Source organism: Sparus aurata, chromosome 14, assembly GCF_900880675.1.
Source record: "Sparus aurata chromosome 14, fSpaAur1.1, whole genome shotgun sequence".
Taxonomy (NCBI): domain Eukaryota; kingdom Metazoa; phylum Chordata; class Actinopteri; order Spariformes; family Sparidae; genus Sparus; species Sparus aurata.
Genome location: NC_044200.1, coordinates 8,095,923 through 8,115,194, shown reverse-complemented (window position 1 = coordinate 8,115,194; position 19,272 = coordinate 8,095,923). Strand labels below are relative to the sequence as shown.

Here is a 19,272-nt window from a genome sequence, read left to right as displayed (position 1 = left end):
GGTCAGAGGGCGAGTCCGCAGATGAAGTGGTGGTGTCTGTGTTGTCAGTTCCCACAGGTCACGACCCAGAGCACACAGCGTGGCCCAGCCTTATTTGAGCCAGATGTTGGGAAACAAGCATCCCCCACCGTTAGCCTCTCTCCCACCCCCCCACCACATCACTCCCGCTGCATTCTTCTCCTTCGCTGCTGCTCGGCCGTCACATGCCACTCATGCCGGAGCTCCGATGCTCCTCTGGACGGATCGCTGCCGTACTTCACCGCCTGCCCTCCTCCTCTCTCCAGCAGTCCCTCTCTCTCTCTTTCTCCCTGTGGGATCGCTCTATCCATCCATTCACCTCTCCCCCTCCCTTCCCTCTGTTTTCACCCCTCCCTCCTCGTTTGGCCCACTGCCCCTTTCCGCTTCGCTCAGGGGGAAAGAGTGCCGTGTGTGTGTTGCCTGGCAGCGTGCCCGCTCTCATCATCCCCCTCCTTTTCTCCTACCTCATCCTTCCCTCTTCTCTCTCTTTTCCCCCTCTCATCCCTTGCTTTCCACCCTTGCCCTATCCTCTATTCCTCCTCTCCGCCACCTCTCCTCCATCCTTCTCCTCGTACCTCCCTTTGTCCCCGTCACTCTCTCCACCTGCTTCTAATCACTCCCCCTCCATCTCTTTCACTCTGTGCCTCCATTCATACTTCATTCTCCGTCTTTCTCTCCCCCCCCTCCCTCCCCACCTCCCTCCCTCCCTCCCCACCTCCCTCCCTAGTCTCCTCCTCGGCTGGGCTCAGGAGCAGTGAACAGGTGTTGTCTCCTTTTGATTTGGGTGCGTTCGGATTAATGCTGTCAGCTCAGCTGTTAAAACAACTGCCACCGCCAGATGCCAGTCAGTTTGGGGCTGGAGCTGTCACCTACACACACACACACACACACACACACACTAACATCCAAACATACGCACATTCAGATGCAAGCGCGCGCACGCACACACACACAGACAGTGTGACGTGCACATGTGCACACACATGCAAACACAGGGCCTCCTGGCTTATTGTAATACTGACAAAGCAAATCAGCTGCTGTACGCCTGTCTTGTCTGTAACCCAGGTGTGTGTTTCTGTAGCCTTTCCAAAACATCACAGTCAGGGCTATAAGAGGGGCATTATGACATGAAGCTACAATGATCATTTATACATTGTCAGAGTTGCGATAGACTCAACCAGACAAAAAGTGTCAATCATTTAAGGTTGGAATTCGGTATTTTACAAAAAAACTTTTAAAGTGTGGAGGTGTTTTTTGAAACCACTCAAACTAGAATGGCACTCAGTAGATGGCATACCTCTCTCAAGGCCAACAGTACCCATAGATACTAATCACCGAAATACACCTGAGGGATCCATGCATTATTCCTAGACGACTGAATGAAAACAACAAAAAACACCCCATGTTGCAATGTTGAGTGAATCAGGAAAAAATTCTGGGTCCATCCCAGATCCAGATCCGCACCAAAAGTTACCAAAAGGACCCATTCTCCATCCAAGTTTCATGGAAATCCATTCATTAGTATTTGTGTTTTTGTTCTCACATACCAACCAACCTACCAACAAGCAGACACAGGTAAATACATAACGTCCTTGGCAAAGGTCTTAAATTGACAGATTAAAACCAAATGACACTGATACAATCATGTAATGTCTTCTGTGGCTCTGGATGAGCTCTTCCAATCAAAGAAATGAACCCAAATGATGTTCCAGGGATTATTTTGAGTTAGGTTTAGAACTGAAAAACGTTATTGAGTTGCATCATGGGAAATGTAGGATCCAGTGTTTTAGCCTCTCAGCCTAAAGTAGGGGCTTAATGTCAAAATATCTGTCTCAAGTTTGACCGTTCATTGAACATGACTCTTGTGAGTCCCCTAACTTTGTTAAAGTACAATACTAAATTGCATGACTGGCCCTTTAATCTTGACTTGATGTCCTGACTCAATAATTGCTCTTCCTGTTAGTGTAGTTATGTCTGTAGCAGTTGAAGTGGACAGACTCCACTCAGCTATTCTCACAATGTTCTAAATTAAATGGTTTTGTGTGTCAGTCAGGGTTCAGATTTATAATTATTTTTGCTTGTCTGGACTAAATACCTTTTTAACAGAATAAGCTAATTGTAAAACATTGTAGAAGTCAATTAAAACCTGAAGTAAAGTTCAACATTTTTGACATTTAATGAGTACACCGACTTTGGCATGTTTTAAAAACTTGTTGCAAATCCAATATTTAATGAATTTGTAGTGGTGCATACCCAAGCCCAACTGTGGAGTATACACTTGCCTTTTTACCCCTCCAGAGGCGCAACACTGAGAACCCAATGAAAATGCATACAGTGGATCAAAAGGATGATGAGCCTTTTTTTTGTTGCCAAAATTCCTTTATTCCTACATGTGTTTAAACACATATTGACACATACATTTTAACATATGAAGTTACTTCACATGAAGCCTGCAGATATGCAATAGCCTTGCTAAATCTGTCAGTGGAAAATATTATTCTTTAGCAGGTATTTCAATTATAACAACCTCGAGCTAGCTAAGCATGTCTGTGTTTATATGTGCAAAATGTATTCAGTTTGCAAAATCCCACAATCCCTAGAGCATTTTAGGCGGATTTAACAGGGACTAGACATCATCATCGCTGCCTTCCACGTTTGCGGAAATACAGAAAAAAATGTGCAAATGTTTTTGTCTTTGCTTAGTTTTGGATAGGATCGCTTCTGACTCTTGTTATCCGAACATCTCTAATCATTTCAGAGCACTTGAAAAGTCCAAAAGTCCAAATGTTGAAAAAAGATCGATGTGATAATTTCCAAAATCCACCACATTTTTACCTAACGAAATATTCTGCTTGTCCGCGTTAAGCCTTTCAAAAAAAACATTTTACTGTGGCAAAAACGTTTGCTCTCAGATTTCGGACGCACCAGACGCCATGGTTTAGCAGTATTCTACCAGCGTGAGAAGTACCATTTATATAACTGCCACTTGCAACAAACAAGAAAACAGCTCGACAATAGTTTGTCCCGGTACCACTGATAAAGTCAGCCGCTCAGAGGGGTGCTGCACACTTAGTTTTTTTTTTCTTCCTGTTCAATAATTAATTCCCCAGCCATTGCAGATAAACCATTGCAATTGGATTCCACACATCGCGCTTAGTGGCGTTATCACTCAGCCCCACGTTCACTACATCATCACGGGGGATCTCATTTCAGTCACAGACTCTTCCAGCTCCAAGCACGAGCTGATTACGGCCCCATCATCGAGGACCGGGAAGTTTCATCTGTACAAGATCAGCTTCCTGCTCTAAATGAACATTTCATTAGCTGTTTATTGATGTTTTCTGTAACAGACAATGATGGATTTGCTTCTGTATTCAGTGAGTAAACCTTCAATTAGGCTGGTTTATATTAGCCTGGTCTGTAACTCTGTTTACTGTCGGAGAGACTCTCCATTCCTAAGGCAACGCATGATTTGTGCCTCTCCACCTTCACCCTCCCTTCCTCCACCCCCCTCCCTCCTCACCCCGCTCGCACTCACTTGTTCCTCTCTTTTCTCCAAAACATCCATCCTGCCCTGTCTGAAGTCAGCGCGCGCACACACACATTTACACACCTGCCATGGGTTTCTTACATTCCTCTTCCCTCCCTGCTGTTTCAAAGTGTTACCATAAAACTTCGACCGTATACATTTATGATCAGCGCGTGTGCTTGTGTGTCTGCGTGCGTCACCGTCCTTTTTGGCACGGACTCCCTGCCTACGCTCACAGCCCTTTTCCGTCCGACTGTTCGCTTAAATTTAGAATCCTTGTTGTTGTAAAAATTTGTGAGTAAAATGATGATTAACTATGAATATCTATGATCAGCGGTGTGTAAGTGGTGTGTAACAGCACTATTTAAGGCTCCTTTGGATGTGGGTGGAGTTTGCAAGCCTCCTCTGTGTGCGTGTGCGTGTGTGTGTCAGATGGCGGGTAGTGGGCTTCAGAGTGGTGATGATTCTATCTGGGTCCGTTTTATACTCTAACACATTCATAGACAGAAAACATCGGGGGAAAACATTCCACAATCCATCTTTTCCTTCTGGCAGATTTTTGATCTATCTTTATCTCTCTCCCTCTTGCTGTCTGTCTTTCTCTCTCTCTCTCTCTCTCTCTCTAACACACTTTTTTTTCTCTCTCTCTCTCTCAAACTGAACTCATGTACTCGTGTTTGTTTGCAAGCTTCACACTAGACAGTCTTGTGATGCTTGTTCAAGGAGCCGTCCACACTGAGACACTGGACACTTGTTTGTTAGGTCATGTCGGTTTGTCTGACACACTCTTACACCCAAAAAAGCACACACACCCAACGCACTCTAACATTGAGCCGTCTGTCTAGCCTCCCCAGCCTCTCCTCCCCCCCCCCCGTATCAGTTTACCATGTGAAAACACAGGCGGACGCCGTACACTAACTACACTGGATTTTGCCCCAGTGTACTGTAGATCACGCCCTCCCCATCCGTTTTCTTGGTTTGCTCAATTATGCTAACAAAGTTATGACCAAGGTTATCATACCATCCGTAGTCTCCAGTCTCTTCTGAGCCAGACGTTGTTGAGACAATTAGCCCACTCAAAGAGTTGTGGATGTCTGTTGGAGGAGTCGTGGGAGGAGAAGGAGGGGAGGGTCCAAAAACCGACAGGAATGTTCTGGAAGAAAAGAAGTACTGATGCAAGGAGCTGAGGAGGGGAGCCGTGGTGAAACACATTTTATCATATTCATCTATAAAGTCAATATACGTGTAACCGAATTGACACAGTTAACTTGTTCTAATAAAGATATGAATGATCAGATTAACACAGGATTTATTGAATCAAATGACAGCACAGTAAGGCCAAGCTTGATTTGATAAACATCCTAATCATCCATTACTTACTGTACACTATAAATATATTCCAGTGTCGCGAGCATTTATCTTTTAATTAGTGTTTTGGTTGATCTGCCAATCAAGTTTTGACTCAGAAAATATCAAATTTAAATGTGCTGACTACACTTTTGAGCTGCTTTGAGCTGGGGTTGGGCACGCTCACAACAATTTTGAAAGCAAGGATTTATTTTCGAAAAAGTTTGAAATCAAACTCAGAAAACTCAAAAGGACCTTAAATTGTCACGTTGGCCCGGGGCACAAACATGTCAAATGTTCAAGCGAGTGCTATTATTGAATGTAAAATCAGTTAATTTAACAAGTTCCCTCACAAATGAGTATTGCGTGCCCATACAGTTCTCAGTCACAAGGGATATTAAGAAATGTGGTTCAAATTGAAACAGCGGTGTCTCCGATATCCTGATCCTACATTCTCATAGTGCAACAGTGCGCTCCCATGCTTCTCAATGCTCACTTCTTTGAAACCACACACCTCCTGTTTGTAATGCTGGCTCTCTTTTTTAAAGTTTTAAGCCCAGGATAACCCTACTGACATCCTCAGGGTTTTTTATTTTTAAAACGTTTGAAAGGTCCCTCTAGAGCTACAGAAGACATTATAGAACCATTTTAACAGGCTGTTTGGTCTGACAAGTGACCTGATCTTCACGTGTTAAATTGTAGAGTGCCCCTTTAATATTGTTTCTGTCAAAAACTGTTGGTTATTTTCATCGATATACAGTTTTTAAAACGTGGAATTCAGGAGCAAAAATACCAATTCACTGCCACTACACTGTTTCCTTTCACCATCCTTTAATTTATGTGTTCTAGCCGTCCAGATGGCTAAATGATCTAAATGTGACCTAATGCGCAGCATCAGCCATTATTGAAGAGGCAAATCTCATTAACCAATCAAACTTTTCTTTTTCCCTTGAAAACGATGTGATCTTGCCATGAAAATAAGGGAGAAAAAGGAGAATTACAGGGAGAGACGTGAGGGAATAATTGGAACACAATGACTTGTAAGACTCCCAACAGGTCAGGCACACAAACATGCACAGGCGCACACACACACACACACACACACACACACACGCACACGCTAGTCAGCAGAGCATTCCAGTGCTGTTGGGACTGTTGTTGCCATTGGTCTAATGGTTCTCACATGTCTGTCGCCCTATCTTTGAGCAGCACACAGGACAATGTGGGCTATTCTTAAGACTTTACAAGGCGCTCTGTCTCGGGCCGATCGACGCACAGATGGAACAAACATTCACACATAGAGAAGAAAGACAAAAAGAGCCAGAGACGAATATCAAGACTCAAACAGACGCATAAACAGAGGGAGAAGTGTGTGCGTGTGCGTCTGTTTGTGCTTGTCAACAGCGTCCGCGTTAACTGGAATAGGCGGGTCCCGCCTCCGCCGTCCGGCAAAGCAAAGCCACTCAGAGCCAAGCCAACTGTCAATCAAACAGCCAACACTGGGCCAAAACTATGATAGCATCAGAAATAACAGTCTTTACCCATCAGTCTCACATGCACCAACACACGCAAGAGCAGGGGAGGTTAAAGTCACAACTCAGCCTTGTTTGAATAGGCTTCCAACATGCAAAGCAACATTAGTGTGTCAGGAGTGTCTTGCTGTTCTGTCTGTCTCTCTGTCATTGCTTTGACAGGCAGACAAAAAATGTCACGACTCACAAGAGAAAACGTTGCAAACGTGTGTGTGTGTGTGTGTGCGCGCTCTCCGTCTGTCTCTCGCAGAGTTAATGCGTGGGTCCATTCCCCTCCTATACGCGGAAGACCCAATGCACAATGTCTTCTTTTGTTGTCACGTTAAAGTGATGCAATAAAGCTGTGCAGTGACAAGGACGGCCCGGGGGGGCTGCTGCGGTGACAAGAGACACGGAGCGTGCACGCCTGTGCGTGTGCACGAGCATGGAGTGGAGACAAGAGCACTGAAGAGGGGTTATTGCCACGAGACAGATTGCAAGTGTCATTTTCCATTACAGCAGCCCAAGCCAGTGTGTACGACACACATACACACACACACAGTTACACACCAATACACATGCCTTGGCCTACTTCAACAGGATGCTTTTGACAGGGAGAGATGTGCATGCATTAAGAGAGCACGGGCCCCGACTGTTTAACCCCCTCCTCACTCTGACATCGGTTGTGCAGAAAGTCGAATTTGCAGACATGCTTTTTGTTTTGTTTTTCGGCTTGTCTGACTGGTTGATTCGCAGGTCACAGATTAAATCAGATTTTTTCCTTGAGAGTTTAGACTTGAAGAATTTAAATTTCATTTGTATCCACGCATAACTGAGAAAATCTTGCTGAAAACCTCATTTAAGTGATTTTCATGGTTTAGTTGTTAGATAAAATCGTGCATTTCTATTGGTTGAGAAAACTCTTTGACCTCTCCGGTTTATGAAACGGTCTCAAAATAAATCAGATCATGTAAAAAAAAAGGCACCGACTTTTCTTTCCCTCTGAAAGGTTTGCATTCAAGACATACAAGGTTTTCACCTGACAGCAGCGGCTGGGTACAATATACTTGTCAGAGCAGCTTTTCAAAGGATCCTCAGTGAATACACTGAGTTTTAAATACAGCCCGACCCATTGTTGCATGTGAACCTCTATTATCTATTCAAAAGTCCCTCATGAGGCGCTGTTTGTTAACCAGGCAATTAGCAGGCAGTATTTGGTGGTTATCAGTACCACAGTTGACACTCGGTCTCTTCAGCCTGTAAAGTATGAGGTCGTAAAATGAAAATGGGATCTGTGTTCGGTCCCATAGCTTGTCCCTAATAAGGTGCAGTGGCAGCGGCTATCAGGGGCCGAGCCTGAATTAGTTCACAGCGGATTCAAATGTCTAGATGCTATCAAACACCATTTAATGATAATGGAGGTCACAGAGGCAATTGGGAAAACGGCGCGAGTGTGTGTGTCTGCGTGTGTGAAAGGAACGTTTCTCTGTCTCCCGCAAAAACACGGCATTAAGATAGCATCGCTAATTTCTCCAGCTCGGCACAAAAACAACATGCAGAGGAGGGAGAGAAAAGGGAAGGGAGAAAATAAAACAAAAAAAACAAAAAACGGCACACAAGCGAAAAAACGAGACAACAAGGAAAGTTTTTCTGCGACTTTCTCGAATGTCGCTCCAGATTTTGCCCTTCATCGTTCTTTCACAATGTCGCGCCCTCTCCGCTGCTATTTCTGACTGCCAGTGTGTGGATCTGGCTCGCTGAGATTTCATGCCAGTGTAAAAATTGGCTGAGGGTTTGGTTCAAATCAAATTGGACATAAGCACCCACAACACCATCTGTTAGGGAAAGGCAGTGGAGTGAAGGGCAGAACTCTGTATTCAGATAAATGGATTTTCAATTTATTAAATTGTTGACTGACACCCTTGTAAATTTTCGCTTTATGTGCTGCGGCCTATTCTTAGAACGTCACATTTAATGATAACGTGTTGCTATATGTCGGTACGTACCCTGATATTGGAATGAGAAAAAAAAAAAACGCTGTGCTTCTGTATATTTTTTTTCCTCACATTTACATGAGAGGAAAATTAGTTCTTCTTTTGAGCTTTTTTCCCCTCAAACTTCATCTCACTTAGAAAAAGACAAAAATAAAGCCCTCTCCCCCCGTTAGTCTTAAGGTGTTTTGGCAAGTGATATTATGTGCGCGCATGTGTGTTTTCAGTTAACAGGTGTGTCGCCTCGCAAATGTGTTTAGAGACGCGTCTGTGATTGTCACAGTACTTTAGGGGAGGACCATATGTCCCTTGTCGCTTCACCCAAAAACTTAACTTACTTTTTGCGAAGGTGAGTAACAGTCTTTAAATTCGCAAAAGCTGATGTCACGCTCTGTGTGTGTGTGCCAAATATTTTCAGTATGTGCGTGTATCAGTATGTGTCTTCTCTCTCCCCCCCCCCCCTCCCTCCAGCCTGCCTAGTGGTCTGGGTGTTTATTAATAACTGAAGTCGGAGCAGCTTCTGAATTGGAAAGTCACTGTAGACGCTGAGACCGGCCAGGGACTGAGTCTGACACACACGCATATATATATATATATAAAACAGCACATCCTCTGCTTCGGTGGGAGACGGGGAGCACTGGGAGGGGTCTAGAGAGTAAGGAGGGGGATGAGGAGGAGGAGGAGAGGGGTTTAAGTGTTTACACAGAGGCCCGGCCACCACCGCAACTGTTGCCAAGCGCTGTTCTCCCCAACAACAAGCCAGTAATTGGTACCGTTAGCGGCTAACCTTGCGGAGGTGGTGGCGCGAGGTGGGCTCGGACAAAAAAGCTTTTTGATACATTTCCCTCCCCGTCTCGTTCTCCTCTATCAAGCCGTTGTGTACTGCCCCTGTTTTTTTTTTTGTTTTTTGTTTTTGTTTTTTCTGCCCATAATCTTGGCACGCCCAGCCCCCTGTCGCTTTGGAACGATTGGACCGTCTTTAGAAGGAATCGATGAAAATGTGTCCAGACACATGGCCCAGCTCAACCAGACATGAATTGATCATCAAAATATCAACATCATCATTTCGTAATGGAGTATGTTGATGCCGTCAGTGCGAGAGGGAACAGCCGAACGGCAGAAGCAAAAAGCTGCGTGCACCAAGAGAGGCGTAAATAAGTGAGCAGGCGCATTCCACATTCTGCTCCTCTGAAGTTCCTTTGAACATCTTCATAATGCAGAAGATCCAGTCCGTTCAAGTTGTAACACTTCACTACTGAAAGACTTAAGTTACCTCATGTTATTTAAATAGTAACACTACTCTTTTCTGTTTTGCTTTAATGAATACTTGCTGTAAAAAAAAAAAGTACTGCTAGTGGGAGTGGGTGACGTGCCGGTGTAATTGCAGCCTGTAACAGGCACCAGCTTTGTTTTTTTAACGGGATTAAGACGAAAAAGCGATTTTTTTCATCAATGGTTCGGAAAAATGTGGACAGGCCTCCTTGGTGACAATGAAACAACTGGTATATCGGTGCATAAAGTCAAAAAAATGATGAGTCAGCCAGGTCTTTTTTGACTGTAACACGACAGTTGGTCACTGGTTATAATCTAATCAATAGATCACATGAAGATGGTCTGCTCGTGTCTCCATCATGGCTGCCGGCTTATTTCTTTCCACCACAGAAGTCACCACACATCGTTCCTCCCTCTCCGTCTCTCGCTATTACTCCTTCCTTCCATCTCAATACTTCAGTGTTCAGGGTGGCAGTCTCAGACAAACTCCACCAGTGCTTGTATAATTGCTTATTCAATGCTGACCCCTGCTCGGTTTTGGGAGGGAGGGAGGGTGGAGGGGGAGAAGGAAAGGAGGGGGAGAGTAGCTGGAGCCTCCCCATGTCTGCCAAGGCCCAAGTCAATGTGGAGCCTGTTTTTCGGGATATAAGGGCCGGCCACGGCTCCCAAGCCAGGGCCCTTTCCTGTGGGCCCTCCTCCTCCTCCTCCTCCTCGTCTTCGTTCTCCTCCTTCATCCTCCACCCTCCTCTGGGCCCGGCTGGGCCTGGCGCTGGCACAGAGGTCCCTTTGTTGTGCACCCGAGGGTCCAGGCTCTTTCTCTCTCTCTCCTTCTCTTTTCCTCCCCTCTCTCTCTCTCTCTTTCCACAGACCACCTCCCCCCCCCCGTTTTCCTCTAAAGGTCTCCAGGCTTCACAAATATGAGATAATAGGAAAAATAGAGCTGGCCGCTTGTGGTGACTCAGGGCAAAACGTCTGAGTGAAAAATAGAAAGTAAGAGAGAGGGACGGAGAGAGAGAGAGAGAGGTATTGTTTGTGAGGTCGGTCGGAGCGAGCTGGACTGGAGTTGAGTCTCCTCCCATCTCTCTCTCTCGCTCTCCCTCTCTCCAGCAGCTTCTGAACCAAAAGCTCACAGTGGATCCAAAAGCCGGATGGGGGCTCGCTCTAACACACACAGACACACATGCACAGTTTTTCTCTCTCTCCCTCTCTCGGCAGGTGGACGGGGTTGTTTTGGCTCGGCTGCAGGGCAGCAGCTTGACTCCGTTTGAGCCAATGAGCCAAGATAATAGCCGACGATTCCAGAGTTATTGTCAGCGCTTTCCCCCCTCTGCTTTTCCCAGAATCCCTCTCTTAGCTGTGCGGGATCGGAACAGGAACGTCACCCACGGACGAATTAATGTGATTTTTTTTATTTTTTTCCACCCCACTTGAATATACTACGCTGGGTTTCACAGTCATGCAGTCAAAAGAAGATGATGGTTTTTAAAAGGGGCCTGATCCCAAAGATACCATAAATTTGAGGAAAGAAAAAAGAAAAAGCGCACAACATCTGGAATATTGGATTTAAATGTTTCATTCAGTGTAAACATCATAAAGCTTTAATAAGGAGTTGGAACAAGCTGATACAGAATATTTATTCAATGATTTTTTTCCAAACTTAAAGCAACTAAAGGGGCAAACTGCATTTCAAGGGGTTGACATGAATACGCACACACGCGCACACACACACTCCTTTCCTCTCTCCCCTTCTTCTCCACATTTCCTCACCCATTCAGTTTTGTCAAGTGGGGGAGGCGGGTATCCTCCCTCGCCCTCAGCTCCTGGCACCCCACCCTGAAAATATGTGGCCCACACCCGTGCGTGGGCACCAAACTCCTTACCTCACACAAAGTGTGCGCGCACACACACACACACACACACACAAGCACGTCAAAAGAACAGGGAGTAGCTTCTCTGATTTTCATGGAAAGTGTTGTGCTGTCCTCCTTTATTATGTGATTCTTGGCCTCAATTAGCAGTAGAAGATGCTTGCTGGGTTTCCATTTATCTGTCAAGCAAATTCTATGAAAATCTCTTGGAATATTACAGAGTATAAAATCAGCTGGAGCAAAAAAAAAAACAACAACAACAGCTTGAATTTGAGAGAAGTGGAAGCACTGTCAAGAACTGATTTGCATCTGAAAAGTTGTTAGTGAGTGCAGTGTCAGCTGAAGGTTACCACCTTTTCATATTCATACAGAATGGAAGGAAGTGCACGTGGCAGCTGAAAGTCTTCTAATGGCCAAACAACCGGGATGAGCTAATGCAGGAGAATTTCAGGATGTCCAAACACATCTTTCAACTGATGCACAAAGTTTGCGTGTGTGTGTGTCCGCGTGGGTTAGTGTCCTGTCTGTGGTGTGTGTGTGTGTGTGTGTGTGTTTGTAGTTTATCAACAGTGACCACGTGGGTTCATTCTCCATTTCTTCATTGTGTTCACCGCATTAATCAACATCTCACTAAAAAGCTACAGCAACTCTTCTTCCTCTCCTCTCCTCTCCTCTCCTCTCCCTCTCCTCTCCCTCTCCTCTTCCTCTCCTCTCCTCTCCTCTCGCCCATTTCCTCCTGTTTTTTTGCCATCCCCCGCACAATGAAAGAGCCTCTTGGCTTTTTATTAATAGTTAAAGTGGCCCCCGCCTGTCACTGGGGACAATAACTGCAGCCCTGTTAATAAATAAAAATAATAACTAGGAGATGGAGACAGAGAGGGAGTGCTATGGAAAGAGAACAGGCGACACTGCCATTTGTTGTTCCCTCTCACTTGTCAAAGCTCTTTGGCTTAAAAGCCTCTGTCATTGTTGAGGGAGAGGGGGCTGGAGGGAGAGATGAGAGTGAGAGACAGTAGAGAGAAAAAGGGAGGGGGGGGGGTGCGCCAGGGGCTAATAGCACCTGTTGGGGTGATGGTGAGACAGCTGTCATGGGGGGGGGGGGGGTATAAAAACACAGGAGCACACTCTTTCTTCTACGCTTTCCCCGTCTACACGCGTGTTTCTTCCCTTCCTCCCCTGTTTTTGCAACAAATTCTCCCTCCTCCTGCTAACTTATTCCCTCAAGGCTACGATGGCTTTGGACAAAAAAGCACGAGGGCACATCAGGGATGCAGCGCAGAAACTCAGTTTGCTGACTAACTGGCTGAGTGGCAGTGTCAGAAAAAAAAAATAACCAAGGACAGACCACTCAGATTCCAAGGACTAAGGAAGGTGGAGGGATTTAAAAAGGCAAGAGACAAGGATGAGGGAAAAAAAAGAGAGCGAGGCGCACTGCCCTGAAGTTCAACATTGATCTTCTGCTATTTGTGTGTATGTTTGCGAATGTCCCATTGTAATCAGCGGAGCGTGAATGCTCTGGTCTTGAAGCCAGAGGAAAGGACCTGATTCAGGCCTCTGGGGAAGCTGTAGGCACGCAGACGCTAACACACACAAACCGAGGAATAGTATGTAGGACACGCTGCACTGCTTTGTGTGTGCGTGCGTGTGTGTGAGTGAGCTGAGCTTGTATGTCTTGACTCTCTCGTATGCTTTCTTGTTTTTGTGCGATCGTGTGTCGTTTTAAAGCCTAAAAATCTCCAGGTGGTTCCTCATCCTCGTTTCCCCACTCCATCGTGGACAGAAAAAAATGGAGGGATGAAGGGGAAAGAAAGACGTTTAGGAGAAGCACAGCTTGTTGTGTTTGGACGATGTGTAAAAGTGCTTCGGTTTGTTGTTGAGTGTGGCTGTGTGTGTGTGCGTTAATGTCTCACTTAGCGGAGAAAAGCGCTAAGCTGTTCAGCTCAACGCACTGGACACTTCGCTCTCTCGCGCGTCTCGTGTTTGTGCCCCAGTGTGTGTGTGTGTGTGTGTGTGTGTGTGTGTGTGTGTGTGTGTGTGTGTGTGTGTGTGTGTGTGTGTGTGTGTGTGTGTGTGCAGGCTGTCTCATACCAGTGAGATTAAGACTTTTTTTTCTTAAATCACTTTTGTCATTATGGAAAAAAATTAATCCGGTCACCAACAAACTTTTCGGCTGCCATCAGCAGTTGCCAATGTTTATATTTGTATTAGAGTGTGTGTGTGTGTGTGTGTGTGTGTGTGTGTGTGTGTGTGTGTGTGTGTGTGTGTATAGCTATATATATGAGCTCATTCAAGTGCATTCATCGTGCATGCATGCGTCTGTGTGTTTTGTGGGTGTTTGTGCATTCAAGTATGTGTGTTTGCGTTGGCTGATGGGGTTAATCTCCCCACTCAAAGTGTAAAACCTCTTTCCTTCGCAAGGCCTCGCGTCCCAAGTGCAGATGGCTCCCAGTAAATAGACTACTCCCTCTCCCTCTCTCCCTCTCTCCCTCTCTCCCTCTCTCCCTCTCTCCCTCCTTCTCTCCATCTCTCTGTCACCGTCTTGCTTCACACTTTCTAGTCTTCCTTTGTCTGATCATATCCCTTCTTTCCCTTTGTCCAAGTCAATAACAGTCAACAGGGCGATTGCAGCATGTCTGCGTGCGTGCGTGTGTGTGTGTGTGTGTGTGTGTGTGTGATGTCTATGAGTGCGTGTACATGCACACATTTAGGATTGATTCTCTACGTGTGTTTGCTCTCTGGTGTGACATTTTCATTTCAGTCACCGTTAGTGGGTGCGTGCATGTGTGTGTGTTTATGCCTGCGTGTGTGTACATCCACATGTGACCATAGTTAGGATTGCAATTAGTAATTCTGCGGGTACGTGTGTGCGCACACGTGTGTTTGTGCGGGGGTGTGTGTGCGTGTAAGGGTCTGTGGAGTGTGTGTTGAAAACAAAGCGCTAGCTGATAATGTGTCCATTGTGGCGGGTGCATTAAGGCCCTCTTTGTCTCAGGGCCCACAGGGCTAATGATTCTCTAGCAGCAGGTGAGAGGGAAAAAGCCTCTCTCTTTCTCTCCCTCTCTCCTCCACTTGTCTCTCTCTTTATCTTGCGCTGCCTCTCTCGCTCTCTCCCTTTTGCTCACTTGTTTTTGTTCTTCAGATTTCCTCTCTTTCGATTATCAGCTTCTCTCTTTCCACCTTTCTCTCCCTCTCGCTCCCTCTCTCTCCTGCTGATGCGGCCATTAGGCTGAGCTGCCGCTGCCTTTATTACAGCAAATGGACTTTAAATGAGCTTTATTGTCATGTTGGCCAGCCAACTGAATCCCTCTCTCTCTCTTTCCTCTGCAACCCCCCCTCCACCCCCCACCCCCCTCCTCCCTCCTCCCTTAAACAGAGGCCCCCAGCATTGAGAGGCTGTTGTCAAAGGACTGGAAGGATAAACTTTTGGCCATGGGCTCAGGGCACATCGGAGAAATTAAAGGTATGGTACAACCAGCTAACAACAGACCTAAACTTAATCTAGCTGTTAGGAAACTAGTTGTAGCTTTCCCCCATCGAATAAAATGCATTCAGTATTTAGTGTCTTGAAAGCCTGTCGACATACAGGGGAAAAAACAAAAAAAACAATTTGCATGAAACTTTTTCACATCATGCACACTGTCCTGGATCATGAATGCAATCACTCACATGTTAGTTGATCATTAATGATCAGCCCAAATTACCCTTAAAACTGCAATAAATATCATGCCTAGGTAAAACCTCCAGGCCATGAGCCCGTAAGTAAAGGGAGTGAACATAAAAGAAAAACTGGTTCAAGGTTAAGTTGAACTGAACCGAGCTAAACTGGTATTGACTGAATGAGTTGAACTGAACTCAAATGAACTGAACCAAGCCGCTTGCTACGTCTCGTGTTTGACCAACGAGTCAATGACGTCTCCACCGGTCCATCAGCTCTGTGTTAATCCTGGTGTTAATCACCCATTTTATCCACATCAACCCTTCTTAACATCCCAGAGCGAGACAGACAGGCCAGGACAGAGGGCACCAAGTGAAACAAAAAGCGGAACAAGAGAGCTGCGCTGTGAATATGCAGGAGCAAGAATCAGCCTGAGACAGAACGAGAGCGCGAGAGGGAGAAAAAAGATGCAGAGAGAAACGAGACAGAGTGGTGGAGGAGTCTAAGCTATTATTCCCTGTAACTCCAGGGCAAAGCTGTCGTTCTCCTCCAGTAATTGAGCTTCATTAGGAGGCAAAGCAATATGTAATCAAAGAGCCTTGCGGAGCGGCATGGCCGTCTAGAGGGGGGCTCCATTGATCAAACCCCCTTTTCCCAGCTCCCCGCCGTGCTGACATTTCTGTGTGGGGCGTCCCGCTTGGCGCACCACACAGCAACAGCTGGGTAGAAATATCAGGGGTATGTATGTTTGCATGTGTGTGCTTGTGCAGTGGTAGTGTGAGTATGTGTGCCAATGGCAGTTGAGTCCATTTAGATGGTGCTTACATAACAATGTGTGTGAACTTGTGCCTGTGATTGTGGGGAAAAAAGAGAACTATATGGAAAGTCAAGTGTTCATGCACCCGTTCGTGTTAACAGTTTGAACGTATCGGGGTGTGTGTGTCTGTGTGTGCGCGCACACACACGTTGCCCTCATTTGTCCCTTGACTTTTTTCCCCCCCATGGAATTCCATTGAAGAGCTTTGTGAGGGGAACAAAGTGATTTTGAGCCACTGCCTCCCGCTCCGTCAGCCTTATTGAGAAGCAACATCGACAAAAAAGGCCCCATGTGGTTCACATAGCAACACACACATAACACACAAAAGTATGGAACTCAGAGGACTTTAATATCCCCACAGTATATAGTGTCATTGCTATCAGAGCTATCAGAGAGTGACAAGAAAGAGCGAGCTCGTAAACTCTTGGTTTTCCGTTTGAATCGCCCCTCATTCGTCTTTACACACTGCACGACAGCCTTATATACAGCATCAGCTTGGTTCGGCACTCCATGATGTTATACTGTAGGAAAAATTTTAACCCAAGCCCAACGATGGCTGCAGCCATTTCACCAAATCAGAATATCCTTTATATCATTTAATTCACATTTTCATAAACTATTGCCCACAATGCCCTGCATGAGCTTTTAAACAGGTTCCCTCCAGTATGAGAAGCAGAAATGATAAGATATCTTCTGTTGGTTACAAAATCATGTAGTCAGCCAAATCAAGTAAACTTGAGTTAGTGGAAAATCAGGTTACTGTTAACCAAGTAGTAAGTGCTTTAATCAAACGTTAATTTTATCAGCTTGATATTAACTTTATTCCATTATTTGCAGTAATTGTGTTAAAGTCTCCATGTAAATATCCTTCTGAATAGACTTCTTATACTTGCAGTCTACCTCCCTGCAGCATATCTCCCTTCCTCCTCTTCTTCTCCTTCTTCCCTCACATCATTCCTTCATCATCTTCTCTCCTCCACCAGCATGTCTGTGTCTTATCACTTCAGTCCTTCCCGCACCTCCCCCCTCTCTCCCTTCCTGCTCAGCCATCTCATCCCCGCTCCTCCCGCCTTACCAGGGGGGAGTTACCAATGCAGCCGGGGTCATTAATTAGCCCTGCGAACGAGGTGACAAGTATAACATTGTTACAAATTGGTTAATTACGCCACGCACAAGTGTGTGCGAGGGAAAAGGAGAGGGTTGGAGTTGGTTCGGCGGGCTCGTAGGTGAGCGCGGGCCGCGGCAATCTGCCTAAGGAGGAATGTGTGTAAACCGACGGAGGAAACCAGTTATCGATCCACCCTCCCGCCTGGCAGCAGCTGAGGAAACAAGCCAACGCGAGCTGATTTATGGGGCGACCGCAGAAATTCTCAAAGTCTGAATGGGAGGGAAAGAGGCAGCTTGGTCCACGTAGGAGTGTAAACTCATCTCGGTTAGGAAGCGTGTTGTTTTCTTGGATTCTCCTTCGTCTACTGCAAATACTCTGGTTTGCTGATAAAAGATCCACAGCTGAGAGCGGATTGAGAACAGCTTGTAGCAAAAGAATGGAGAGGCTGTCTTCGTTTTCACACACCTAACTAAAGGAATGTCCTTCCACCTCAACGTACGCACTGTTTTGCACAGAAGCGGCCCAGTTTTACTATGTTTGCATTTGTACGTGTGCATGGATTTGTGTGTGTGTGTGTGTGTGTGTGTGTGTGTGTGTGTAGAGGGGGGTTAACCCCAACAAGAACCCCTTACAAGAAAGACTCCTTTGATCAATCGTTTCACCTTTGCAACCCCCCCCTTATCCTTCTTCTCTCCCCCTTGCCCCCTTCCTCCCCACCTCTTCACCCCCCATTTGAACGGTCTAACGTTTTTAACACAAGGCTCTTTCTTGTCTTGGTCAGCTTTGGCTACACACGCACACACACACACACACACACATTTCTGGCTCTACAAAGGTGGGTCTGTGAGTTAGGACAGCGGCGTGTTTATTTTTCCAGCGGCCAGCGCTCCCGACAGTTGCCTTTATTGTTCATTGTTGGCGGATGGATGGAGTGCGGAGGGAAGTGAGGGAGGAGGAGGGGTGTCGGTGGGCAGTGGAGAGGAGGGTGGGGCTGGGGGGGCAAGGAGGTGATGCCACCAACAGGGAGGACAAATGGATGGCTCTCACCTTCCCGAGCAGTCAAAGGCCAGGTCAGCAGCCCTCGCCCTTCGCTCCCTACATCCCCTCTCCTGACTCCCCCTTTCATCCCCCTGTTGTGTCGCTCTTTCTTTCCCTCTCTTTCTCTCCTCTTCTCTTCCTCATCTGGTTTGACTGGCGCAGGAATGTGGCCCTGTTAAAGGTAGCAGCTGAAGAACAATGGGGGATTGTGCTGTTCCACACATGCACGTCCATGCGCACACACACACACACACTGAAGGCATGTAGGCAAACATTGGTACATATGACCAGACATAGGCACACACACTCACACTGATTGTGCCTCAATGTGCCTCTCTCTAACTACATCCTGTTGAATGATTTAGGTCTCGTGTGGAAGTGTGTTTGTGTATGTGTAATTTTGTGTGTGTGTGTGTGTGTGCGTGCGCGTGTGTAATGGAGCTGGTATGTCAGGATCTGAGAGGTCAGAGGTCAGGCCATGCTAAATGTGAGCAGGAGGTTGGCTGACTGCAGGGTAAACACAGACCAGACATACTCTCCTTCCCTCGTTCTCTCTTATTTTTCCTCTCTTTCTGTCACACACACACACACAAAGTACAGCTTGATAGACCAATCTCCAAATTTACCCAAAATTCAGCGCCAGTCAAATCCCTTTATATTTTTCCTGGAAGTTTTAGTAAGAAATGTAAATTTTCAAACCTGGCTGAAGATTTATTTTGTTTGTTAAACATATGAATCTGGCTCACACTGTCCATTTGTTTTGCCTCCACATTTTGCCTGTTTACAAATGTTTCCTCAGCCAGATTTATTTTTCCTGATTTCAACAAGGCAATAAAAGCAGTGATGGATGTGGCTCGAGTGATCACTGCCGGCCGTCTTGCGCCCAGGAAAATAAGTCGACATCTGGTTTTACAACTCTGCGGCGCACATACGCACATCGCCAAATGCACCTTCCGTTGACGTGCCCCCTCCTACCGTCTAAACCCCCTAACCAGACATATTTTAGCTTGGCCAACAAGCCGTGGATAGTTTTACACCACGTTGTTGTTCCTTCCTCCTCCTTTCCTCTCCTTCATGCCTCTGACCTTTAACCTCAGGTTAAGGCCTTTCTGGCCTCA

At 46.1% G+C, this 19,272-nt stretch overlaps 1 protein-coding gene across 11 annotated transcripts in view; it reads left to right on the top strand.

Moving 5' to 3' along the window:
• sox5 (SRY-box transcription factor 5) overlaps positions 1 to 19,272 on the top strand; it is a 91,211-nt gene that overhangs the window by 29,919 nt on the left and 42,020 nt on the right. For 10 of the 11 annotated variants that reach the window (XM_030440053.1, XM_030440050.1, XM_030440045.1 and 7 more), the window contains exon 4: positions 14,910 to 14,996. The exons of the other annotated variant lie outside the window; for it this stretch is intronic. In XM_030440053.1, coding sequence (XP_030295913.1) covers positions 14,910 to 14,996 — 87 coding nt within the window. The remainder of the gene's footprint in view (positions 1 to 14,909; positions 14,997 to 19,272) is intronic. 11 annotated transcript variants of the gene reach the window in all.